The following is a 25054-nucleotide window of genomic DNA, read 5'->3' on the forward strand; positions in this document are numbered from 1 at the left end:
TCACCAATGCCGAATAGAGGGGAATGATCAAGTCTCTCGATCTGCTGGCAATGCTCCTAGTAATACAACCCAATATGCCATTAGCCTTCTTGGCAATGCGAGCACACTGCTGACTCATATCCAGCTTCTTGTCCACTGTAATCTCCTGGTCTTTTTCTGCAGAACTGCTGCTTAGCCAGTTGGTCCCCAGGACAGCTCAGAGCTTGGCCTGAGCTAGTTTTAGTAGATTTCCAAGCACTGAAGAAAAAAAACAAACAATTCAGCGGACATTTAGTTCTGCTGGTTCTCAGCCCAAAGATGAGATCGCTGGTGGAATCCCACAGGCCTGTGCCCCCTACTTGTACCTTGTCTCATCATTCCCGCTTGTGCAGAATGCAAAACGCTGTCCTAGCTGAAGAGTAAAGGCTTTTTACACCCTTTGCGTAGGTGGAAATGCCGACACAAGGTGCCAGGCAGGCGGAAATCAGCCCCACGGGTAACACAAAAGTGGCTTCATTTATTAAACCCAAAAGCTACCCCCGAGAGCACGTCCGGCTCTTTATTTAAACTTGCCGAGGGATCAGTTCTCAGCCTAGTCAGGTGTTTGACACGTTGAAGGGAATTTGAGTTAGGTCTGAGCACAGCCTGGGGAGCCCCTGTGGCCCAGGAATTCACACATGCGGTCAAGTCAGAGCTTCCGTAGGTGTTTCTCGTGGGGGCCCCGGGTTCATAGTCAGTGGGAGCTGTAGGTGAAAATCAAGCCATGTGTTTAGGTGGCTGAATAGGGGCTCAGGCCACAGTTGTCCAAGTTGAGTGCCTGAAGTTAGATACCTAAATAGAAGCAACCCAGGGCTTCTGTTGCCTTCAGTGGTAGGTAGGAGGGTGCAGGATGGGGCCTGCACATTGCTCTTCTGAGGATTCATTGGTGTCTGTTCGGCCCATTGGTTATTAAGGACAGTGGCAGTTTCATAGCTCTGGTATCCCCTGGGGTGAAAACAGCCAAGCAAATGTCTCTGACGTGGGATTAGTAAAGTCCTCAGCACTCTCTGGGCTTCAGTGACAGCACGGGGCTGGCCTGGCGCTTTGAAGAACAAGGAAAAAGCATCACATGACAAGTCAGACTTTGTGCTCAAAGAATGTCGCTCCCGTGCCGTGCGTCGGTACCGACAATTGTGGGCTGTGTTCTGCTCTCAGTGGCACCTCTGCAGCCCAGCTGCCTACAGGGGGCTGGAACTGAGAGTTACATTGAGTCCCATGTGTTTTGAACTTTAACTGCAAACATTATACTTCCTCCTGCCTTATTGCTGAGCAAAAAATACGGTGTGATCAGCCTAGTGGAGAGAACAGCGGGCTTGGGGCAATGGTTGAGAACGAAACCTCTCTGCACACTTGCTGTAAGGCAGATCCAATTCAGCTCTAACTCTGCCACAGGCCTTTCACTTTTCTGTCTGTCCCCCTTCCCTGTAATCCCCCCCTCCCAACAATATAAACTGCACCCTGAACAATGCCACTTCTTTGTAATGGCACAAGTTAGTAACTAAAAAGAAAACGCCTTGGCAGCAGAAAATTAATTGAAATTGTGATTGTTCGGTGTTGCCTGTTGCTTCTCCAGTTGTGTTATTCTGTACTGGAGCAGACTGGTGTGGGACCAGCAGCAGGCTCCATTGCACACATTTTGCAGGGCTCTGCTATGAAGCCAGGGCACAGGACTGCAGCCCAGGGTGAGCTACAGCTGAGTCCTGGAACAACCACATGCAGATGTAACACGGACAGACCTTGGTCTTTGGCAGGGGGGATTGAACCTGGGACCTCTGGAGCTTTGTGCATGGGCCTCTATGGCATGAGCTAAAAGCCAGCGACTTGTTAGCTAGGCAGTGGAGCACACTCGTTAATCTCTCGCTAGTGGTCTCGGTGCCACTGGCTGGGAGAACACCACACCCAGAGGTGTGCGGGTCACGCAGAGTGTGGAGACGCCTAGCACTTCTAGTCGTGCTGGTTAGCTCGGATTACCTGGCAACTGAATGAGAACAGGACATGAGCGCTGGTCTAGACAGAGCCGCAGAGCCCTGGCGGTGAGAGTGGACAGCAGATTTGATGTGAGTCTACTCTGGCTATATACACAGCTATACATGGCTGTGACATGACCTGCTGGTTCCCCCCTGGATTATCCCAGCATTACCAGTGTCACTCTGTTAAGAGGTTAAGGAGCCCGTAGAGGGACAGAGGCCTTATGTAGCTATGGAGGTATAGCCAGGTCTCCGCACACAGGTGAATTTCCTCCAGAGACAGCCATGAACAAGCTACAATCAGCCCGGCTCTAGGCACCCTTGGAAGGAAATTGTCAGCGAGGCTGCACATGTATCACTGAGCCAAGCAGCTGGACCCTGCAGGTGCCCTCTGCTCCCATCTCTACCGGGCACCCAGCAACTCACAGGTGCCCCGATTCAGGAAAGCATTTAAGTGTGTTATTACCTTCCAGCATGTGCCTTCCTCCGCCAAGGCCAGCACGGGGCCCAGTCAGGCCATCCTGCAGACATGGCTAATGGCGGTAGCCACAGGCTGTGAGCATTAGGGGTGGGGAGAAATGTGTGTGTGTAGGTCCCTGGTGCTTGTGCAGTTCTCTCCCCAGCCCTGTTTGCCAAGGTCCCCTCCGGAATGTCACCTGGCTCATGAGATGGGGAGGGGAGGAATGGTCACGTTACCAACCCAGCAATATAGACCAGAGCCTTACTGAGCAACTGGAGGATGTTACAGCTGCCCCTCATCCTTCCCTTCCCCCTCACGCCCCTCCCTTGCTGCATTTTAAGAGCATAAGAGCTGCCACACTGAGTCAGACCAGGGTCCATCTAGCTCAGAAGCCTGTCTCCAACGGTGGCCCGTACCAGGGTGTCAGGGGAACGTATCGAGCAGGGTGATCATGGACTGATCTGCCCCATCTGCCCCTCCCAGCTTTCAAAGGTCAGCAGGCTAAGACCTCCCGGAGCCCTGAGCCTCTTGGCTACCAGCCAGGTTCTTGTCTGACCGCGGTTTGAACGCTGAACAGAGTCCCCAGTCCCAGAACTGAACCAGACCCCTCCTGGAGCGAATCTTGGGCTCTGGAGCTCAGGCTCTGCGCACGACAGGACAGGAGCCGTGGCTTTGCCTGGCATGTTTTGGGGGCACTGCAGAGATTCACTGCGACAGTAATAAGAGCAATTATTATGGTTACTGATCTCCTTTGTGTGTGTATGGGAGAAGCAAATGCCTGGGAGCAGAAAGGGCATTTCTGCCCTGATTCGAACCTAAACGCCCCTCTGTCTCCCTCACCTCATATCCCTCCTAGAACTTTTAAACCCAAAGGCAGGAGAAAACGCTGTTACCTGGCAGCTTTTAACATTCAGCTTTGGGGGGGAGGGGTGATATGAAGCCCTTTAAAGTGCTGTGACAGCTCAAATTCAGGTTAGGAAAATGTCTAATAAACAATAGATTCAAATGTCTGGGCTGATCTTTGATTTCAGTTGGAGCTGGCAGCAATCACAGGATGCTAGAAATAACAAATGGAAACCCCCGGTCATGCTGTCTGGTCCCTATGGCCAGCCAAGGATGGGCTCTCACAGTGCATTGCCCAGGGTGTAGTCTAGAGTTCTTTTAGAGGGTGCGGGGTGAGGGGGGTGTATGTCCGGGGTTGTGCTGAGAAGTGCCTATATATGATTTAACTCTCTGTCTCCCAGGTCTTATAAAAAACATAGTCCTCTGAAGCCTGCAGGCCCATTTAGAGGGTTAGGAGTGTGTGTACCTCAGAGCTGGAAAACTCCAGCAAGCTCTGGCCAGCGGTTTGGTAGATTTATCTGCAATGTGCAGCCGCGGCTCCTAGCGAGTTATCAGCCCAATGGGACGGGGCTGAGCTGTTCTCTGAAAGGGGCCTCTTGAGCCGGCTCATGGGGCCCAAATAAAATGGAGGGGTCCCTGTGCCAGCCTCTTTGTTAGGAATGTAAGTCAGACACCAGGTGAAATAGGTTCCAGTCTCAGCAGCTCTGCTGAGCTCAGTGGAGCTAGGTCAATTTGTGCCAGAGGAGGGTCTGGGCCAGTGTTTTTAAATGTAGCCCCCAAAATACCTCTATGAAGAGCCAGATCCTGAGGTCTTCACTGGGCACCATATTCAGCACTCGTTGACTCTGGGATAAAGCCGGAGAAACACCACAAACACCCTGGGAATCAGCCTGGCAGCAGAAGGCCACCTGAAATTTTCACTCTCCCCTAAAAATACATTGTACCACTCAAAATCATGGGCCTGACCCTCTCCTCCCCTGGGCCGTCACTTGCACCTTTGTCCCATGTGTGCAAAATGTGATCACGCTGGTCTGTCTGGATTTTGTGCCCCATTCTCACTACACATGGTGTAAGGGAATGGAGACCCCAGCCCTGTATTGGAAACTGTCAATGGGCCAGATTCTCTGCTGGTGTGAACAGGCACTTCGCCATTGATGTCACCAGCACCCATTGACCCTGCAGGGGAGCCGACACCAGGCCTTTCTCTCTGCCAGAGGATCAGGGCCAGTCACATGTGTGTGCTGCTAGTATGGCACACAATCAACTCCTTAAAAGCAACAAAGAGTCCTGTAGCACCTTATAGACTAACAGATGTATTGGAGCATGAAGTGGGTATTCACCCACGAAAGCTCATGCTCCAATACGTCTGTTAGTCTATAAGGTGCCACAGGACTCTTTGCTGCTTTTACAGGTCCAGACTAACACGGCTGCCCCTCTGATAATCAACCCCGTGAAACCTGCTCCAGGGGCGAACGCATCCCTTAGCCAACTCCCTGCCAGCAGCATCCCATGTACAATACCCACCCGCAGACTTTCCACAGGGTCAGTGCTGGCCCCCTGGGATTTGCCCTAATGCACCTAGGGCCAGGTCCTTCACTGGGCCCTTTTGAGCGGCACTTCAGAGGTGTGTGGGGTTTGGGTCACCCCTCTGGGCAGGGGCGACTTTGCCCCCAATTTACAGGTCCTGTCTGGCACTGTCTGCAGGGGTCAATATCCCCCTGTGGACAGGGCCCAAGGGTGCGGGTGGGCATGTGTGCTGAAGGCAGGAGAGTCACACAGCTTGAATTTAGTGTGTCCATTGAGCTAGCCCTGGGACCCAGACTCAGCAGATCCCTCCCCGCACACAGAGTGGCCTCTCCCCAGCCAGCGCAGACCCCACCCCAGGGCTGACCAATGACCATGTCCACAGAGAGGGGGAGGAGCAGAGGCTGGAGGATAAAGGCCCCGCTGGGGGTCTGCCCCTCAGCAAAAGTTTTCTCCTTCAACTGCATCTGCAAAGGACCCCTCGCTCGTCACCATGGTGCACTGGACAGCCGAAGAGAAGCAGCTCATTACCAGCCTGTGGGGCAAGGTCAACGTGGAGGAATGCGGTGGCGAAGCCCTGGCCAGGTAGGCCAAGCCCCATGGCATCTGCCCCACTGTCCCCTCCCTTCCCAGGCTGGCAAACCTGCTGCTTTTGCAGGGAGGCTGCAGTAACCCTGTGTCTGTCTCTGCTCCTGTCTCCCTCTCTCTAGGCTGCTGATCGTCTACCCCTGGACCCAGAGGTTTTTCTCTGCCTTTGGGAACCTCTCCAGCCCCACCGCCATCATTGGCAACCCCAAGGTCCGTGCCCACGGCAAGAAGGTGCTGACCTCCTTTGGGGACGCTGTGAAGAACCTGGACAACATCAAGGCCACGTACGCCAAACTGAGCGAGCTGCACTGCAACAAGCTGCACGTGGATCCCGAGAACTTCCGGGTGAGTCGGGCTCTGGGTCCCCCTCTTCGATCCCCCAGGATAGGGCAGGGCTGAGTGGGGTTCTCCCTTTGGGGCATGGAGGAGGCCACCAGTGAGCAAGCTCCCAAAGGGGCACTGGGCCACAGGTGAGAGAGAGAAAGTGACGCTGTATAATTCTGAAGATGGCAGGATCCAGTAATGCAGGTGGAAATCTGCTGAGACCGCCTGGGCCCAGGATCCAGTGTCAGGAGGGATGCAGAGAGGGAGTGGCGTGCTGTGAAGAGGGGAGAGAGGCGTGATATGGGTGTAGTCCAAGGGAAGTGAATGGGGGGGCTAGGGGGAGGGATCTGTGGGGAGAAGGGTACCCTCGGACGGACCAGCCCCTTTGGTGGGTGCTAAGTGGGATGTCCAGGAAGTGAAAGTGCTGCTCCCCCATGATGATCCCAGCCCCACAGCACTGTGTGCACAACCCCCCTTCCCACCCCTTTGGGCAGAGGGCTGATGGGAGGGAGGAGGGAAGGTGCTAAGGGCCAGCAGGAGGAAACCACGGGGCAGGCCAGGAGCGAAGCTAGAGAGGCGCTAGAGAGGGGAGATCACCAGGTGACATTAGAAAGGTGGAAAGACGCCAGCGACAGATGGATACAGCATAGAGGGCAAGGGGTGGAGGGGTCAGGGGAGCAACGGGGACCGGAGGGAGGTGGTAGGAGCAAGGGGAAGGATGGCAAGGGGTGGGGGCCAGAAGAGGGGAAGGTTTTGTGGAAGAGGAAAGGGGTCCGAGCCAGGGAGGAGAGAGCTGGTCAGAGTGACATTCCCCTGCTGCAGGGCACACCCCGTAGGTCCCACTCAAGCCCTATTGTGAGGATTTAAGTAGCATATAGGCCTTGTGCTGGCCTGGCCCTGCAATCAGGGGTTTGGGGGGCTGGGAGGGGGGTCACCCCACAGGAATAGAGGAGAAGACGCTAGGAGTTAAGGTCAGAAAGACACAGAAGGGAGAGAGCAGGAGCTAGGGGAGGCAAAGAGAGCAGAACACATGGATGAAACAAGTTCTGGGTTGGGGAGAAAGTTTTCTGGCAGTGCCATTGCAGATAAAATCTCAGAGCCCGAAACTCCATCACCCTTTCATCAATCCACCACCCTCTCTCTCTCTCGCGCCCCCCACCATGTATCTCCCTATATCCTTCCCTGACCACCATGGTCGCTGAGCAGCAGCCCTTAGTGGCTAGAGAGAAGTGGAGGGGTTCAGAACCCCACTGACCAGGGCAAGATTTTCCTCTTTCTCCCCTGCAGCTCCTGGGTGACATCCTCATCATCGTCCTGGCCACCCACTTCAAGAGGGAGTTCACCCCTGCCTGCCAGGCTGCCTGGCAGAAGCTGGTGCGCGTGGTGGCCCACGCACTCTCGTACAAGTACCGCTGAGCCCTTGGCAGGGACCCTGCTCCTTTCCAGGCGCACCCGTGTGCGTGGAAATGCCCTTTGGGTACCAATGGCTGTAACAGTCGAATAAAACCCGTCCACTGCAGTTGCTCATGGTCCGTGTGTCTGTGCTCATGGTGCGGGATCCTGGGGGATGGAGGCTGGGAGATTTTATAAATGGGAAAGAGTTTAGCTCAGTTGCTGGTTTGTCTTTCTTGTTCTCTAAAGAGTGCTGCTTCTGGGATTTCCTGGCATTCCAGCTATTACGTTGTCATACCAGAAACCTCTGAACTGGCTGTAAAATGGAGTTGTCGCTCTCTGGACAGCTCTAGTCACCTGTAACTTCTTAAAAAACGTCCATTTCTAGATTTATCCAGTCGACCCTCATGTACCATTCCCAGTTCCTCGCCCTTTGTCTGTTCCTTTGCCTCTTTGGATTCCAAGCCAGCAAACACATCCACTCACAATTAGATCTGGGCACCTGGTCTTGAAGGCTGTGGATGTGTGAGTCCCTGATTCGTTCCCTCCCTCCCTGGGCCACGGGGAAAACAGGATGGTTTGCATTTCCCTCAACAACTGATAACACTTGCAGCTCTGCACTAAGACAATGACTATAATTCTCATGCTTCAGGGTTTCAGCCTGTCACCTGAAGAGGTCAGGAAGGAGTCTTCTCCCCTTCCCCCATACTCTGTTTGCCAGATACATTTCGGGGGGAGATTCCCATCTCTGAAGCATCAGAGATCAGCCACAGCTGGACGGGGTGGACCAGTGATCTGAGGTGGCCTGGAAAATCCTTTCTAGATGCCTGGCTGGTGGGTCTGGCTCATCTGCTCAGGGGCCAACTGATGCCAGATTTGGGGTCAAGAAGGAATTTTCACCTAGGTCATTTTGGCAGGGACCTTGGGGAAGAGATTTTTGCCAAAGGCCTGGGGAACAGGGTGACCTGCTGAGATCATCTCAGTATCGCTCATCCAATCAATTCACTGCCATTATAGGAGGCCTCGGGCATTGGGGGGTTCCTTGGTCCATCCTGTTCTCTGTTTGGGGCACACTACAGTGAGGGTCTGAAATGCTTTAATCTAGCCCAAGTCACTGGGCTCAGTAGAGAAGTAATGGTGGAATTCTCTATGTGTGCAGGGTGATCTCCTGGTCCCGTCTGGCCGTAAGCCCTGCGACACTATGAAACCACCTCCTGGTGAGAGCCGGTGCCAGGCACATGTGTCACGTTACACAGCTGTGTCTGCATCCACAGGTTCGGACCTTCAGGGCTCTGCCCTGCGCTGAGGTGCACCAGCACAGGGTGGGCTGTCCCCGTGGGATGGCTGCTTCCTTTACCGGTGCACGGTGTCCTGCACCTTTCGGGTGCTAAACATAAGGACTAACCCCCACATGAATACAGACGCCATTCCCTCCAATAGGGAACTGTGGGCCAGATGATCCCAATGGGCCTCTCTGCCGGGAAATTGACGGCTGGGATTGTGGGTTGTGCCTGGCTTTCAGCCACCGTTGTGCCCATGGGACTCCGAGGTGGTAATAGACTGAGGTGATCCCTCATCTGGAATATCTAAGGCCCTCCAGGGAGTTCTACATTACGCCAGCCCTCGCCGGGGGGTCTCTGAGCAGCTGTGCAGCCCAGAGTGGCTATAGCAGCCCCTGACTCTAACCTCCTTCTGCACTGGAGGTGGCAGGAGGCCTGGCTGTCCCTGGGTAGGGCTGGGGATTTTACAGCCCCTGAATACGACTGGAGGGACATACGGGGGTTGCAGCAAACGGGACAGTCTCTCCCTCTGAATCACAGAGCTGGAAGGCAAACAGCCAAAGGACTTCCGCTTGGGCAGTTTATGACAAATGCTCCCCTCCCCCACTTCCCACTGACCAGGCTGAGAGACAGACCTGGCACTGACATGCCAGAATCACGAGTCAGGCCCTCCAAAGTTACAGGATTGGCTTCGAAATCACAAGATTTTAAAAATCTCTTTTGGATTCTTTCCCTTTGCCTTCAGGGGCTTGGCGGTCTCCAGATTTTCTCTGTAACAGGGCCAGGCTGGGAATTTCTCATTTTTCTTTTAAATAAAATTTGAAATGTTCAATACCTCCCGTCCCCATCGCCCAAAATGATGCTGGGAGCTGGGGCTTGAAGAAAAACACCAAAAATCAACAAACTGGGCAATAAAATGAAGAGACTCAGCAACCCCAGTCCAGCACCCCTGCTTCACACCTCACAGCTGGTCTGCGTTTTGAGGGATGTCCAGTTCCCCTACATGCCACACAAGTCTGGCATCTGCCTCAGTTTCCCTGCTCTTACCAATCCCTTCCAGCCTTACCCGCGAAGCAGGAACGCAGGACTGAGGGAACACAGGGTGCTCCCAGTCAGAATGGTCGTTGGCACAGAGCGGAAGGCTGCACTCATGGGGGAAGGTGCTGGCCTGGCCTCAGCTCTAACCAGGACCTTGGGCAGCCCATTTCATCTCGCTGGGCCTTAGAGCTTCCTCTGCAAATTGTGCATCTTTTCTCCCCCTCCTGGTCCCGCCTAGCTAGAGGTCAAGCTCCTTGGAGCAGGGGCCGTTGCCCGGCCTGGTCTGTGTCAGTTAGACGAGCAAAAGAATCGTGCTCCAACCAACAGAGTTGTAGACACATTGAGGCTGGTGAAAGAGCGCTTTCCCCTGGGGTAGCTTGTTTTGTGTGGGGAAGTGGCACAAGCAATGCTGGCTAAGGTTTTCTTTGGCCGGTATAAGCTGTGTCTCTATTGGGGGGGTTGCCGATGCAGCCAGACCAGGGGGGCTCTACTGGCAAAGGCTTTCTAGTGCAGATAAGGCCTTGCTCTACCTCTGGACAGGGGCTGGCTCAGCCCTGCTCTTGGCTGTGGGCCCTAGTAGCCAATGTAATACACATAATTAACATGCTCCTCATTAGGGGCGCTGGCAGCAGCGCTGCTGAGAAGGATCTGGGAGTCGGGGTGGATCACAATGTCAACAGGAGCCAGCAATGCGATGCTGCTGCAAACAAAGCAAATGCAATGTTAGGTTGCACTGACAGAGGCATAACATGCAAGTCACGGGAGGTGACAGGACCGCTCTACTCCTGCCTTCAGCGGCCACAGAGATCGGTCCCCTTTAGAACAAGCTGAAAACTGTTATCCTGTCCCCCCTCAGCCCTCTCTTTTCCAAGCTAAACAGGGCCAGTTCTTTCAACCTTTCCGCATGGGTCAGGTTTTCCAAACTTCTGAGCAGTTTTGTTGCTCTCCTCTGGACTCTCTCCAATGGTCCCCATTTTCTCTAAAGCGTGGGGCCCACAGTAGGACACAGCATGCAGCCGAAGCCTCCCAATTATCTGCCTTGGCCTACAGGCAACACTCTTGTTAATCCACCCCAGAATGAGATTTGCCTTTTTCGCAACAGCATCACGCTGTTAACTCGTTTAATTTGTGATCCACTATAGCCCCAGATCATTTTCAGCAGAACGACCACCTAGCCCAGAGGTGGGTAAACTACAGCCCATGGGTCTAGGGTGACCAGACGTCCCAATAAAATCGAGATCATCACGATATTCAGTCATTTGTCCTGCGTCCCAACAGATGTGTGGCCGGGACACCATTTGTCCTGATATTCTGGCTTGGGGCTTTTTTTTTTTTTTTTTTTGCTTTGGTGGAGCTCCAGCTCGGCTTTTTTGTTGTTGTTGTTTTGGCAGCTCTCCAGACCTGCCCCCCAATGTGTCCCGATATTTTGTTCGTGTCATCTGGTCACCCTACTTGGGCCACATCCGACCTGCAGGACCCTCCTGACTGACCCCTGAGCTCCTGCCCCGGGAGGCTCACCCCCGGCCCCTCCCCTGCTGCCTCCTCTCCCTCGCAGCCTCAGCTCACTCACTCCACCGCTGGTGTAATGCTCTGGGTGGCAGGGCTGCGAGCTCCTGGGGCAGGGCAGCTGCAGAGCCCGGCCTGCCCCGGTGTCTGTGCTGCGCTCTCCACTCTCTTAGCCAAGTCATTTATGAAATGTGGAACAGCACCGGATCCACGACTGACCCTGGCAGGACCTCACTGGATACGCCCTCCCAGCTGGATAACGAAGCAGTGACAACAATTCTTTGAGTACAGTATCCAATGGGTTGTGCACCCACCATACAGTAATGCCATGTGACCGCACAGCCCTAGCTGGCGTAGGAGAAAGTCATGTAAGAGTGTTTCAAAAGCCTCACCGTAATTGAGGTCTCTATTGCTTCCCCCCAGCCACGAGACCAGTTACTAAGGGGCCAGTTGAAAGACCCCTGCCCGTTCCCTCCAGCATATGTGGGGGTGGGAGGGGTGATGTTAATTGCCACAGCTCGCCGCCCCGGGGTTCGGAAGTACAGTTGGTGCCCTGCCCGAGGATATCTGCACACACGCTTCCCCGCAAAGGGCTACAGAAGAAGGTTAGGTCACAGGTGCATTTTGGGATTCAGACTACATCTGGTTCCAGTTCCTGGCTCTGGCCTGTAGTGCAGGCTCTCCCGAGTTCCAATTCCAACTCTGACACACTCTCCCACTGTGGACTTGTGCAACTCCCGTCCCTGCTCTGTGCCTCAGTTTCCCCAATAGTACAGAGGGGTGAAGGATTCTGACCTGCCTTACAGGCAGGAGAGGGTTAAGAAATGTGGCTTGGAGGAGGCCTATTGTGCCGCTGCCTTAAGTGACTAACTTACTATGCCATTAGCAACACAGACTGACACAAACACACAGCCCCTGCACCTCACGTGCCCGCTGACTCCCCAGACAGATCCAGGTTCCCGTTCTCAGGTCCTGATAATGCACCAGTCTGGGGCTCCGGAGAGAGTCCTCAAGTTCTGTTGCGGAATCCTGGGCAAGTCATTCAGATGCCCAGGCCTGGATTTCCCACCAGTTCAATGTTCAGTTCCCACCGACACCGCCCAGCTGCCTCCTTCTCTGGAGAAGCAGCCGTTTCTGCAGGGACGGTGCTTAACCATGGGCCTGTCTCTGCTCATGTCTCCCCACCTAGGCCACTCAACATCTACCCCTAGGCCCAGAGGTTTTTGACTTCCTTCAGGAACTGCTCCAGCCCTACCGCCAGCCGGCACAAAGGTGCTCAGTTCCCGTATCTATGCCAATGCGGGATGAACAGTGAAACCATGAGAGATGGCTCAGGGGAACTTCCAAAGACAGGCTGCCGTGCCACCCATGAAAGGGGTCAGGGGCAGTGCCCGGGGATGCAGAAGGAATCTGTGGGGACAGGGGTGCCGACAGGCTGACTGTAAGAACCTGCAGCATGGCAAGGCTGGTGGAGGGAGTTGAACGAGTGGGAGAAATCATGAGTGGAGGAGGAAAGGCGGCAGGAGAGGAAGGGATAGGTGAGATCAAGGGCCAGGAGGTGGTTAAATGCCAGTGCGGCGAAAGAGGAGGGGGATGAAAAATGAAAGCCAGTGCTGGCGAAGGAAGAATCAAAGAGGGACTCACGCAGCTGGCACTGGAGAGGGAAGGACAGCAGAGGCCCCAAAGGAGAAATGAGTGGGATCCGAGGCAGAGAGCTAAGGGGAACTGAGGAATTTCAGGATCCCGGTGAGCGCCCCACAGGAAGGGTGATGGCAGACCCCAGGGCTGTGAGAAAACCATTGCCAGCATCCACCGAATACTTGGATAACTAGAGGCTAATTCTTGTGCTGGCTCTGGGGCAGGGGGAGTCACCACCTTCCTGAACAAATCTAGAAGGTGCTTGAGCCCTTGTGTGATTTTTGCCTTTCCCTGCCTGGGAGGGAGGGCGAAGTCAAGGAGACAGAGAGGGATTTAAAGGCGGGGGGGGGGGGGGTATTTTCAGCTTTCTCCCTTCCAGCTCCCGGCTGACTCCTCATCATCACCCTGATGGTGTTAGCTCCTGTGTGCCAGGCAGCCTGGTGAAAGCTGGTCCGTGTGGTGACCCACAAGTGCTACTAAATCGTCTGCAAGGAGGGACCCATGGGAGGACGACAGCCTGCACCTGCCCGGCACAGCTCCCTGCAGGGAAATAACATTGGCCAAACAGTCAAATAAAAACCATCCCCTGCAGTCCCCCTGCTGTCCCCTAGTCTGTGTGTGCTGCGGCGCTTAGGGCCCGGGCAGGGGCAGGCACAGGGGTGCTTAGACATTTCATAACCAGGAAATGGGTTAGCTCATGGCTTCTTTTCTAAAGGCTGTGGGAAATGAGAATTCCCTGCACTCTGAAAAGCAAACATCCAGCGCAGCGTTACCAGGGAGTAGTCAGGCCTGACACAACTAAACACACAGAGAAATACACCAGCACACACACAGAAATACACACACACACACAGAGAAATACACACACACAGAAATACACACACAGAGAAGTACACACACAGAAATTCTCTCTCTCTCTCTCTCACACACACACGGAAATACACACACAAAAAAATACATACACAAAGAGCCACACACAGAAATACACATACAGAAATACACTCTGTCTCTCACACACACACACATACACTCTGTCTCTCACACACACAGGGAGATACACACACACAGAAATACACACACACAAAGAGAAATATTCTCTCTCTCTCTCTCTCACACACACACACACATACACTCTGTCTCTCACACACACAGGGAGATACACACACACAGAAATATACACACACAAAGAGAAATATTCTCTCTCTCTCTCACACACACACACACACACAGAGAGAATACACTCTCTCTCACACACATAGAAATACTCTCTCTCTCTCTCTCACACACACACACCCCGAGATGTTTTAATGAGACAGTGCATAAGACCACACAGGTGTCATGCTGCAAGACTCTGCTGCTGCTTCCGCAGGCACCAGGGGGCTGTTCTCCTGTGTAAAGTTACTCGCAGGCATGAGTGTTGGGGGGAGCAGGCCCTGAGACTGGGAGGGGAACGCTCCTTCTTTCATGTATGCCCCAGCGTGGTCAGCTGGAGAAAGACATCACTGAATGTTCAATTTACTACCCACGAAAACACCTGGGGGAAGTTCACTGCACCCACCCGTGACAGATACCCCCTCCCCCTCGCCCCTGCAGATGCCTGCCTGCTAACATAGCGCAGAGACAGGCAATGGGGCAATCGCCAGTCCGCAGCCCCCCTCTCAGCGCTTGCTAGGCCATGGTAAGGGGGGACGGGGCAGTGTCCGTACCCCTGTATTATGCACACTCTTCTCTGCTCCGACGCAGACACACAGTAATCTGGCGAAGGGACAGAGGACCTGGCCCAAAAGCAGGCCCTGAAAGTAGCTACACATGTTTAAATAAGTGAATCACAATGGATCCTGTGCTGCCATCTCCCCAGAGAGCCTGGTCCCTGCCTGGGCTGCCCCACAGCCCAGCCTCTCCTTCGGAGCCTAACCTAAGGAGCAGGGCAGCCACAGGAGAGATTCCCATTGACTCTCGCTGGCTCTAGATCAGCTCACAGTTACCGTGTCTCGGGTGACCCAAGGCCCATGTCTGGGGCTGGATGGAGGTGGAGGCAGACGCAGCCCACAGCTGGGTGCCTAGTTTAACACAAGCATGTCCGCCCTGTATCCTGCCCTGTCAATGGCAGCACACAAGGGCATTGTCCTGCTCTCCAAAGCTCTTTACCAGTGTGGCCAGGGCCACCCAGAGTCGGGATCTCACTGCATGGCCCCTGAACAGCTCAGCTCCAGAGGTCAGATCCAGGTCCCATTGAGCAGGCCCCGGGACCAGAGCAGCCCTGCCCCTGGCTGTGGAGAGACAGGGTTGTTTTCAGTTCTGCTACAGACTTTCTGGGTAGCCTTGGCCATGTTCCTTCCCCTCCCTGTGCAATGGAAGTGCCGATCCTTCCTGTCTCCCACCCTTCATTTGTGTTTAGAGTACAGGGCCTGCTCTGCCCTGCCTAGCAGGAGGGGCTCGCTCCTACTCTGCCTGGCAGGACAGGCCCCGGGACTGGGCAATAAATCATAACTCCTCTGACTGGCGATGATGCTAATATGAGAGTGAGGTGTGCCCAGAGCCAACTGGGTTCAAATCAAGGGGGAAAGCAAACATTTTCATCCAGCCTTCCCCCAGGACTTGTTGCTCAGGGTGAGCCTTCCTTCGAGGGGGTGAGCAGGGCAAGCGTGTTCCTTTGGTCTCGGCCTAGACCTCTGCACCACTCTTTGGCAGCTGGGTATGGGAGCTGCCTGGCTGTAGCCGGGAGAACAGAAGGAAAGGGGCCTGAGCTCTCCAGTTGCATTATCCCTGGGCACTTTGCCCTGCAGACCACACCCCGACACACAGTGCCTCCTCCTCCAGGCTGCCCAGGCAGCCTTGGCCCCGGGCCCAGCCAATGACCCTGTGGGCTAAGATGAGGAGGAGCCTTGGTTAGGGTATAAAAGTCCCCGAAGGGGACTCCAGCTCAGCTACTGATTCCTCACCCAGCTGACGTGCCAAGCAGAACCGCTCTCGCCACCATGGTGAACTGGACAGCTGACGAGAAGCATTACATTACCAGCCTGTGGGCCAAGGTCAATGTGGAGGAATGCGGTGGTGAATCCCTGGCCAGGTAGGCCGAGCCCCATGGCAACTGCATGGTTGCTTCCTGGGCGGGAGAAGCCGCTGCTTCTGCAGGGAGGCTGTGCTAACCTGGTGCCTGTCTCTGCTTGTGTCTCCCTCTCTCTAGGCTGCTGATCGTCTACCCCTGGACCCAGAGGTTTTTCTCTTCCTTTGGGAACCTCTCCAGCGCCAGCGCCATCCTCCACAACGCCAAGGTCCTTGCCCATGGTAAGAAGGTGCTGACTTCGTTTGGGGACGCTGTGAAGAACCTGGATCACATCAAGCAAACCTTTGCGCAGCTGAGCGAGTTGCACTGCGAGAAGCTGCATGTGGATCCTGAGAACTTCAAGGTGAGTCCGGCTCTGCGCTGACCCCCTTTCCTAGCCCCCTTTCCATCCCCGGAGCATGGCCAGCAGGAGCAACTGTGGCCATCCTTGGTTCTGGGTCAGCCACTTGCAGGCAAGCTCCCAGGAGAGCAGGGTCAAAGGTGGCCTCCTGGGCAGTGGCGTCAGCAGCTCCATACCATCCAGGGAAGTGACACCAGGCTTGGATGATCAAGATCTTCACCAAGGAGGGGTCAAGGGGAAACTCTGAGTCATCTCAGGTTCAGGGACCTCTGTGACAAATCCATGGATGCCACCTGCGGGAGGGGACTAAACGTGAGAGGGACTCAGATTGGGAGGGGAAAGTTCTGAGTGGGGGAAACGTAGAGAGGTCAGCAGGTGAGGGGACGCTCCCGTGGGAGGGAAATCTCTGTGGTCAGAGCGTGAGCAGCCTGCCTGGATCCTTGCTGGGTGGAGTATCCGCGGTGGGTGAGAACTGCTGTGTCATCATGCTACCAGGGCTCTGCACGGCTCCCTACTTAGCACTTCTCCTACGGGCAGGAGGTTCACGTGTGTTGGGGGAGCGGCAGCAAAAGCCTGAAGGGACGGGGTGAGGAAACCAAGAGGTGGGAAGGAGAAAGACGAGGGGTCATGAAACAAACAGTATAGGAGGGGGAAGAAGTCAAACTGGGTTAATGGGTTCGAGGTGCAGGCAGGCGACTGGAGGAAAAGGAGGCGTGGAGGCAGGAGGGGAAGGGAAAGGCAGCGAGGGATGGTGAGGAGATGGATAAAGTAAGGGTAGCCGGGAGGAAGGGGAAGGAAAAATGAAAGCAGCTATGGGAACAGGAGGGGGTCTGAGCCAGGGGATGTCAGGAGAGAGACCATCCGTCTGGAGGAGACAGAACGACAGTGTAGGAGTCAGAAACAGGAGAGATGCAGGAGGAAAGAAGAGTGAGATTTGGGGAAGAGACAACCCAGGCATGTCGGTGAGTGGCAGGAGCTTTCTGGGGTGAGGTGCATTTTGGAGCAAGCTTTGGTCTCTGGTAGCACAAATCCCCACTTCCCTGAATCCTGATATTGCAGTAACTGAGGGCTTGCTGTTTGACTTTGTGCTCTGGGGTGCGTGTGGGAGGTGAGCCTCCTGGCTCAGCAGGCATCCTGAGGCTAAGAACCTCATGGAGCATTTTGGAAGGTGCCAGGTGCCCAGTTTCATGTCATTCTGCAGAGACACGCAGGCTCCTCTGAGCAAAGAAGAGCAGTGAGAAATTCCACTGGCCGAAACACCCGAGCGCCAGAGTCCCCCTGGGGTTTGTAACACCAGCGAAAGAGGATGATCATGCTGGGATGAGGCCAACGTGATGCTCAGGCCAACAGTCCATATACTCTATATAGGGCCCTAGGAGTGCCCTTGAGCTACAAAACCAGGTTGCTGGTTAATGGGATCTCCTGGGAGGGCGGGAGGCAAGTGAGTTTATATTGCAGGGTTGAAGGGAGCACAGTCTCCGGCTAGCTTTACAAACCCCCGGAACAGAGAGGGGTGGGAGTTCAGAGCGGTGCTGACCCGGAGGTTATCTTCTCCCTTCTCCTGCAGCTCCTGGGCAATATCCTCATCATCGTCCTGGCCACCCACTTCCCGAAGGAGTTCACCCCTGCCTGTCAGGCCGCCTGGCAAAAGCTAGTCAGTGCAGTGGCCCATGCTCTGGCCCTCGGGTACCACTGAATCCTCTGGAGGGACCCACCAGCAGGAGGTCTCCAGCTACCTCCCAGGCTCCTCTGCACCTATGGGAATCCGCTCCTGAGAGTGACAGGCTATAACACCCAAATAAAAACCTTCTGCTGAAGCCTCCTTGAGTCCCTGTGTCTGTGTGCACGTGGGGAGGGTGGGGGAGGGCTCGAGGTGGCGAGAACTGGGCGGGGGGGGGGTTGTAGGTTTCACAGAGCAACCATGGGTCAGCATCTTCACAGAGCAATCATGGGTCACTGGTTTGTCTGTCTGCACTTCTAAGGGCGAGTGCCCTGCGCTCTGAAAACTAGCCTCACAAATCCCCAGGGCCAGGGGACCTACAGGCCTGCCACAAGTGAGCACACTAGGAGAGAGTGTCACACACAGACACACACACACATGCCTCACTAAGGAGCACCTTGAATGAGAACTCGCATAAGGTGCCCAAAGCAGAAAGCCCTGGGGGAGTGGACCCCCCTGTTGTATTTCAGTGTGCTATTTATTGATTGATTTATTGTATTTCTAGCAGTAGGAGCAAATAATAACGCCCCCCCTCGCCCCCCCAGAAGGGTTTTATCAGCCCAGGCTCTCTGCTGGCATGCTGCCTCAGAGCACTTTGCTGACTCACACAGGCTCAGTCCAGGCATGGGTGGTGGCAGTTTTTAGATAAATGGTTTAAAGGGAGCTATCAAGGCCTGGCCAGACTTGATTCAGTATATCCCTTGCCAACACCCTTTGGCCATTGTGTGGCCTCCTGGGGCCTGATCCTGCCAGCCATTATGCGTATGAAAACCGATGTAGGGGAGTAGCTGCCATCAGGTTCCCCCGCGCTCTGCTTGTGTGTGAAGTTATTCACATATATAAGCATTCGCAGGACCTGTAGGCTGTAAATAAATGCAAAGTAATGCACGTTGGAAAACATAATCCCCACTGTGCATATAAAAAGATGGGGTCCAAATTAGCTGTTACCATGCAAGAAAGAGATCTCAGAGTCATGGCAGATAGTTCTCTGAAAACATGTGCTCTATGTGTAAGAACAGTCAAAAAAGTGAACAGAGTTTTAGAACCATTCGGGAAGGGATAGATAATAAGACACAAAATATCATATTGCCTCTGGATAAATCCATTGGATTTCCAAAACCTTGAATACTGCGTGCAGATGTGGTTACCCCATTTAAAAAAAAAAGATCTATTGGAATTGGAAAAGATTCAGAAAAGAGCAAAAAAAAAATTGTTAGGGGTCTGGAACAGCTTCCATATGAGGAGAGATTCATAAAACTTGGACTGTTCGGCTTGGAAAAACGATGACTAAGGGGGGATATAATAGAAGTCTATAAAATCATGATGGGTGTGGGAAAAGTAAATCAGGAAGTGTTATTTAGTCCTTCTCATAACAGAAGAATTAGGGGTCACTCAATGAAATTAATAAGCTGTATGTTTAAAACACACAAAAGGAAGTATTTCTTCCCATAACGCACAGTCAACCTGTGGAACTCCTTGCCAGAGGAAGTTGCTACGGCCAAGACTATAACAGTCTTTAAAAGAGAACTACATAAGTTCATGGAGGACAGGTCCATTGGTGGCTATTAGTCAGGATGGGCAGGGATAGTGTCCCTAGCCTCTGTTTGCCAGAAGCTGGGGATGGGCTACAGAGGATGGATCACTTGATGATTCCCTGTTCTGTTCATTCCCTCTGGGGCACCTGGCACTGGCCACTGTCAGAAGATAGGACACTGGGCTAAAGGGAATTAGTCTGACCCAGTATGGCCTTTCTTATGTAACCTGGCATGAGAGTGGGACAGCACTTTCCTTCCTGGCTGCACAGGGCCTGCTGCTTTCAAGTGAATAACCATGAGAGTAACAGAGACATTCTTTATTGTCAAGGAGAACTGGAAAGAACAAAGGAAAATGGAATCCTATAGCAGCAACATGCAATGGATACTCCCCTCCCCACCCCCACCTCCCGCCAACCTCCTTCCCACTACCAAAGGTAGGAGACACTTCCACCTGCCCCTCTGCTTAAACACAAGGAATAGACTAAGGGGTGTTTGCCACCTACCAGCCCCCTGTGGCGGTGAAGGTTATTGAGTTCCCTGGCTTCCCCAGTAGGAAGCAGTCAGTCCCTCCTCTGCGCCACACCCTCCATACATCATGCCGAGATCCGCAGTGGACACATTGACACGATCAGGCGATATTAGCCAAGGCAAATGTCTCCCCAGAGGCCAGGTGCTTGGAACAGAGTGGTTGTGGCTGGGGGATTCCTTGTGTGAATAGGCCAGGATGAACCCCAGGCTGACTGGGTACGACATAACCTTCCAAGACAGCCTTTGTCTCAAATCAGTGCTCCCCAGAATCACACGCCAGTGCCCGTGGGAACCCAGCTCGTGTGATGGACTTTGTGGGCTCCTGAATTTCGAGCAGGCCAATGAAAGGGTTGGTGTCAGCGGCATTTTGCAGAGGGCAGAGCAGGACTGACGGACAGGCCCCGGTAGACAGTGGCATGGGTAGCTGATAGGCTGCCACAAGGCCGTATAGCCTCATAGTAAAGCGTTCCCCAAAGGCCCTAGGGAAACTGTAGTCCCCGCAGCCACCACTTGTGTAAATGATTATTGCAGGAGAGCAGGTTTTGCTGCTCGCTTCGGGGTTCTTCTGACACAGGTTGCGCCCGGCCCCTGGGGCATTGAGCCCTGGCCCAGGCTGAGCGCAAGACTGGGCACCAGCCAGCTGAGTTCTAAAGGCCTAAGTGGGACTGAATTGGTACCTATCCCTCGGGCCAGCTCCCTGCCGGGGCCACAGCCTCCCTTCGAGAGCAGTGGGCTGCAGTTCTAGAGAGTGGGGACTAGCGCTGAGCCCTGCCCCCATCTGGCCTGGGGCCCCCTCCTAGGAGATCACACCCTGCCTAGACTGTCCCCACCCCAGCCAGCGCAGACCCCACCCCAGGGCTGACCAATGGCTGTGTCCACAGAGAGGGGGAGGAGCGGAGGCTGGAGGATAAAGGCCCCGCTGGGGGTCTGCCCCTCAGCTACAGGTTTCTCCTTCAGCTGCATCTGCAAAGGACCCCTCACTCGTCACCATGGTGCACTGGACAGCCGAAGAGAAGCAGCTCATTACCAGCCTGTGGGGCAAGGTCAATGTGGAGGAATGCGGCGGCGAAGCCCTGGCCAGGTAGGCAGAGCCCCACGGCATCTGCCCCACTGTCCCCTCCCTGCCCCCAGGCTGGCAATCCTGCTACTTTTGCAGGGAGGCTGCAGTAACCCTGTGTCTGTCTCTGCTCCTGTCTCCCTCTCTCTAGGCTGCTGATCGTCTACCCCTGGACCCAGAGGTTTTTCTCTGCCTTCGGGAACCTCTCCAGCCCCACCGCCATTATGGGCAACCCCAAGGTCCGTGCCCACGGCAAGAAGGTGCTGACCTCCTTTGGGGACGCCGTGAAGAACCTGGACAACATCAAGGCCACGTACGCCAAACTGAGCGAGCTGCACTGCAACAAGCTGCATGTAGATCCCGAGAACTTCCGGGTGAGTAGGGCTCTGGGCTGACCTCTCTGCCCAGCCCCCTAGGGACATGGGGCTGGCCTTTGGGGCAGGGAGGCATTGCTTGTGGGAAGCTCCAGGGCAGGGTGGGGGGACGACACTTTGATGCAATGAGTAAATAATATGGCAGAGAGATGCCAGCCTGCCATGAACGGTGTCTCCCCCGAAGAGGGGGAGTTTGCAGGGCCCCATGGTCAGTAATCATGCATAGAAGGGTTTAGGTATTTGGGGAGGGCAAAAGGCTAGGGGGAGCAGAGGGTTAGGGGGAGCAGCAGTGGGGTAGGACTCTGGTGGGAGAGGGCAGAGGGGATCCTTTGAGGAAGGCAGGGATTGCGACAACGTGATGGACTCTGCCCCAACCCCTCTTCCTCCCACCCTGCGTGATCCAGAGCAGATCTCTGCTTATCCCAGCTGGCAGCGGGAGTCAGGCAGTCTGGCTGTGAAATGGCCATTTCTGGTTCTTTTTCACATTAACTTAGTTCCAAATTTGCCAGGTTTCCATAAAAAAAAAAAAAAACCCAAACTAGATTGTTTGTTAAAAACGGAATGTCTTCAGTTTGGTCCTTTGAAAATCTTTGAAAAACAAAACAAAACAAAAATATTTTCAGCCAACCCAGGTTTTTTCCCCCTCCAGAAATGTCTGGCTTGTCTGCTGAAAAAAGACATGTGGGTGGTATTTGTTTGGACCGGCGCCGGGAAGCGGCACCAGAATGGGTCCCCGTAACCGAGCTGCAGACAGGGGGCCAGTTGGGTAGGCTAGGGAAGCAGGGGACTGTGGGAGGAGGGTTTGTGGAATAGAATCATTGAAGATGGAAAATCCCGGGTGGGTGCAGAGAACCAGGGGAGAAAGGCAGGTGTGGGGTTGTGGGTAACAGGTGAACTAGGGCTGGTGGGGCTGGGGGATGCAGAGAAGCAAGAGGTGGAAGGAGGCATGTGAAGAGAATGCACGTCTCTGGAGGGGACCCCCCTGGGGCTCACGTGAGAGTTAGACACAGTGACAGAGACAGGAAAAGGACTACTGCAAACAGCACCTGCGGTCTATATGCCCTAGAGAGGGACTCCGGCTGGGCCTGCAAGTGTCTGACAGGCTCCTGTACCCCTAAGCCATGGCCCGGGCTGCCCTGGTGTGTTTGAAAAGAGACAGGAGATGAGCCGAAATGACCGAGGAGAAGAGTTGGGAGGGGGTTTGGGAACTGTGGCACACAAGTGTGTGGAGGTTCAAGGGGGTATTTTCTTCCTTCTCCCCTGCAGCTCCTGGGTGACATCCTCATCATCGTCCTAGCCACCCGCTTTGCGAAGGAGTTCACCCCTGCCTGCCAGGCTGCCTGGCAGAAGCTGGCCAGCGTGGTGGCCCACGCACTGGCCCACCAGTACCACTGAGCCCTCGGCAGGGACCCGCAGGGTGGAGAGAGCTTGCTTCGTTCCAGGCCCCTCCACACCCTGGAGGCTGGCAGGCTGTAACAGTCAAATAAAATCCTTGCAGTGCAGCCTTCCCCATGTGTCTGCGTCTCTGAGTGCACCGGGGCAGGGGGGACACACACGGGAGGTCTGGGGGCAGCTGCTGCTGCCCAATGATGGGATGGTTCTTGTTCTCTAAGGGTTGGTGCAGCCAGAATTTGCTGCCCCCTGAAAATAATCCTCGAGGCCCCGCGGCACGGAGCCCCATTGACCCTCTCCCTCCATGCCAAAACATGGCAGCTCCTTAGGACAGGCCAGCAAATGACCTGGCACATGCTGCAAATCAACAGGACTGACACAGAAACAAACCCAGTTTCCCCTTGCCCTGGGGTTCACCAACAGATCACTAGGGATGCCGGTTACTTTACAGCTGAATTGCAAGGAAAGCCAGCAGTTCAAGCGATGCACTCTAAACACCCAGCCAAAGGGCTCTCAGCTTCTCCCCCACCCCTCAAACCAACTCACCCCAGTACCTCGCTGATGAGCGTCCTGCACCCCTTTGAATCCAGACCCAGGGGCAGCAGGCACCCTCCTCCCCACTCCGAGGCAGTTAGCACCTCACCCTCCCTTCTCTCCAGGTCCATTTGCTCCCCAGCTGTACTGAGGGGCAGTCACCTCCCGCACTACCCTCTGCCAGGCTAACCCCCTACAAATTGTGTAGGGCCCAGGACATCCTCCAGCCCAGGGATGTCCCCAGCTGTGCTCTGTGGGTCATGCATCTAAACCAGGAAATTTTGCTGGGGTCAGGCTGGCTGGGACCTACCACAGGCGTGTCCGTGCTCTTCCTTCTCTGGGACACTGGGGCCAGGTTTATTTTCTCTTCCCTCTATTGGTTTAGAGCTTTTAGGATTTTTGTTTGAAAAAATGACCTTGCAAAACTGCCCAGCGTGTGGACATAACAGAGCCGGTAAGGGGCCAGCAGCTGCCTGTCACTGCACCTGCCATGCAGGGAGAGGGGTCAGCCGGACAGCCCTTGGGGATGGGGAGAAAGCCAAGCCTTGGCTGCGTCCAGTGGTCTGGCTAGCACTGGAGGTGGCTGGGCTGTTAGCAGCTGGCCCTCTCTGTCTGCACGAGAGGAGAGAGCTGCTGTGAACGGCACTGGTTCCCCTGATTCTTAGCCTGCAAGCTGCTGGCTGCTGCTTGGCCCCCAGGATCTGCTTCCAGGGCAGGGGTGCTGCGTCGGGCAGGGCCAGGGCGGGTATGCTAACCCGCTCCTCTTCTGCTTCGAAGAGGGCGTGAGACTTTGGATCTGGGCAGCTCCAGCCCCTCAGGCAGCCTGGAGGACATTTGCAGCTGCTTTCCCCCAGCTACCCTTTGCTCCTTCCCCTCAGGCCTGGCAGAGGGGCTGGGGGAGTCCCAGGCTATCCCATCCCACCAGGACCTGGCTGGAAGCAGAAGGGTTCTCCCCTGGAGAGCAGAAGAGAGAAAAAAACCTGGATGAAGCCTTCTTTCCTAACTTTCTGTTCGCTTTTTTGACTGACGCTGCACACTGAGTGGATGTTTTCAGAGATGTGTTCACTATGACTCCAAGATCTCTTTCCTGAGTGGTAACAGCTAATTTAGACCCCAGCATTTTATGTGTATAGTTGGGATTATGTTTTCCAACGTGTACTACTTTGCATTTCATCTGCCATTTTGTGGCCCAGTTTTGTGAGATTCCTTGTAACTCTTTACCGTCTGCTTTGGATTTAAGCATCCAGAGTAATTTTGTATCATCTGCATTTTTTTCCCTTACTGTTGTCATAACCTGTTCCCAGATTTGGACCTTAGCGTCCAAAATATGGGTGTTAGCATGAAAACCTCCAAGCTTAGTTACCAGCTTGGACCTGGTAAAGCTGCCACCACCCAAAAAATTAGAGTGTTTTGGGGCACTCTGGTCCCCCCAAAAACCTTCCCTGGGGACCCCAAGACCCAAATCCCTTGAGTCTCACAACAAAGGGAAATAAACCATTTCCCTTCCCCCTCCAGGTGTTTCCTCCCTAGGTTCCTGGAGAGATACACAGAAGCAAGCTCTGTGAATCTAAACAGAGGGATTCCACCCTCTCTATTTCCAGTCCTGGAAACAGAAGTACTTCCCTCTTCACCCAGAGGGAATGCAAAATCAGGCTAGTAAATCTAACACACACAGATTTTCCCCGACTTCCCTGGTGAGCACAGACTCAATTCCCTGGAGTTCCACACTAAAGAAAAACTCCAACAGGTCTTAAAGAGAAAGCTTTATGTAAAAAGGAAAAAAAAATACATAAATAATGGTCTCTCTGTATTAAGGTGACAAATACAGGTCAATTGCTTAAAAGAAATATGAATAAACAGCCTTATTCAAAAGAATACAAATTTTAACACATTCCAGAACTACACACATGTAAATACAAAAAAAAAAAC

At 54.2% G+C, this 25054-nt stretch overlaps 3 protein-coding genes and 1 long non-coding RNA gene across 9 annotated transcripts in view; 3 read left to right on the forward strand and 1 right to left on the reverse strand.

The window, feature by feature from the left end:
* Positions 1-25054, forward strand: part of LOC127034480 (hemoglobin subunit beta) — a 121724-nt gene that overhangs the window by 2225 nt on the left and 94445 nt on the right. The window contains exons 1-4 of one of the 6 annotated variants that reach the window (XM_050923649.1): positions 19535-19674; positions 20726-20849; positions 20977-21199; positions 22466-22701. The exons of 2 other annotated variants lie outside the window; for them this stretch is intronic. In XM_050923649.1, coding sequence (XP_050779606.1) covers positions 19536-19674; positions 20726-20849; positions 20977-21199; positions 22466-22594 — 615 coding nt within the window. In that variant the 5' untranslated portion in view covers position 19535 and the 3' untranslated portion in view covers positions 22595-22701. Of the gene's footprint in view, positions 1-1632; positions 1854-19534; positions 19675-20725; positions 20850-20976; positions 21200-22465; positions 22702-25054 lie in introns of those variants that run through there. 3 more of the 6 variants (XM_050923465.1, XM_050923826.1, XM_050923736.1) reach the window with 3 other exon arrangements.
* LOC127040251 (uncharacterized) lies at positions 538-2936 on the reverse strand. Its single transcript, XR_007771410.1, has 2 exons — positions 2452-2936; positions 538-1060 (listed from the first exon to the last, which is right to left on the reverse strand). It is a non-coding gene; the product is annotated as an uncharacterized LOC127040251 (long non-coding RNA).
* Positions 1902-7243, forward strand: LOC127035527 (hemoglobin subunit beta-like). Its single transcript, XM_050925563.1, has 4 exons — positions 1902-2075; positions 5255-5397; positions 5523-5745; positions 7012-7243. The coding sequence occupies exons 1-4, from the start codon at positions 2001-2003 to the stop codon at positions 7138-7140; spliced, it is 570 nt and encodes a 189-aa protein (XP_050781520.1). The 5' UTR covers positions 1902-2000; the 3' UTR covers positions 7141-7243.
* Positions 15524-17802, forward strand: LOC127036232 (hemoglobin subunit beta). The gene is made up of 3 exons (XM_050927040.1): positions 15524-15648; positions 15766-15988; positions 17553-17802. Exons 1-3 carry the CDS (start codon positions 15557-15559, stop codon positions 17679-17681), a joined length of 444 nt encoding a protein of 147 aa, XP_050782997.1. The 5' UTR covers positions 15524-15556; the 3' UTR covers positions 17682-17802.

Source organism: Gopherus flavomarginatus, chromosome 1 (assembly GCF_025201925.1).
Source record: "Gopherus flavomarginatus isolate rGopFla2 chromosome 1, rGopFla2.mat.asm, whole genome shotgun sequence".
Taxonomy (NCBI): domain Eukaryota; kingdom Metazoa; phylum Chordata; order Testudines; family Testudinidae; genus Gopherus; species Gopherus flavomarginatus.

What these genes read in the sequence shown, in the direction of transcription:
- LOC127036232 (XM_050927040.1), top strand. Translation starts at nt 15,557, where the DNA reads ATGGTGAACTGGACAGCTGACGAGAAGCATTACATTACCAGCCTGTGG. An exon ending in GGTGGTGAATCCCTGGCCAG is followed by an intron (nt 15,649 to 15,765) that starts GTAGGCCGAGCC and finishes CCCTCTCTCTAG; the next exon opens with GCTGCTGATCGTCTACCCCT. An exon ending in TGGATCCTGAGAACTTCAAG is followed by an intron (nt 15,989 to 17,552) that starts GTGAGTCCGGCT and finishes CTTCTCCTGCAG; the next exon opens with CTCCTGGGCAATATCCTCAT.
- LOC127035527 (XM_050925563.1), top strand. Translation starts at nt 2,001, where the DNA reads ATGAGAACAGGACATGAGCGCTGGTCTAGACAGAGCCGCAGAGCCCTG. An exon ending in GGTGGCGAAGCCCTGGCCAG is followed by an intron (nt 5,398 to 5,522) that starts GTAGGCCAAGCC and finishes CCCTCTCTCTAG; the next exon opens with GCTGCTGATCGTCTACCCCT. An exon ending in TGGATCCCGAGAACTTCCGG is followed by an intron (nt 5,746 to 7,011) that starts GTGAGTCGGGCT and finishes TCTCCCCTGCAG; the next exon opens with CTCCTGGGTGACATCCTCAT.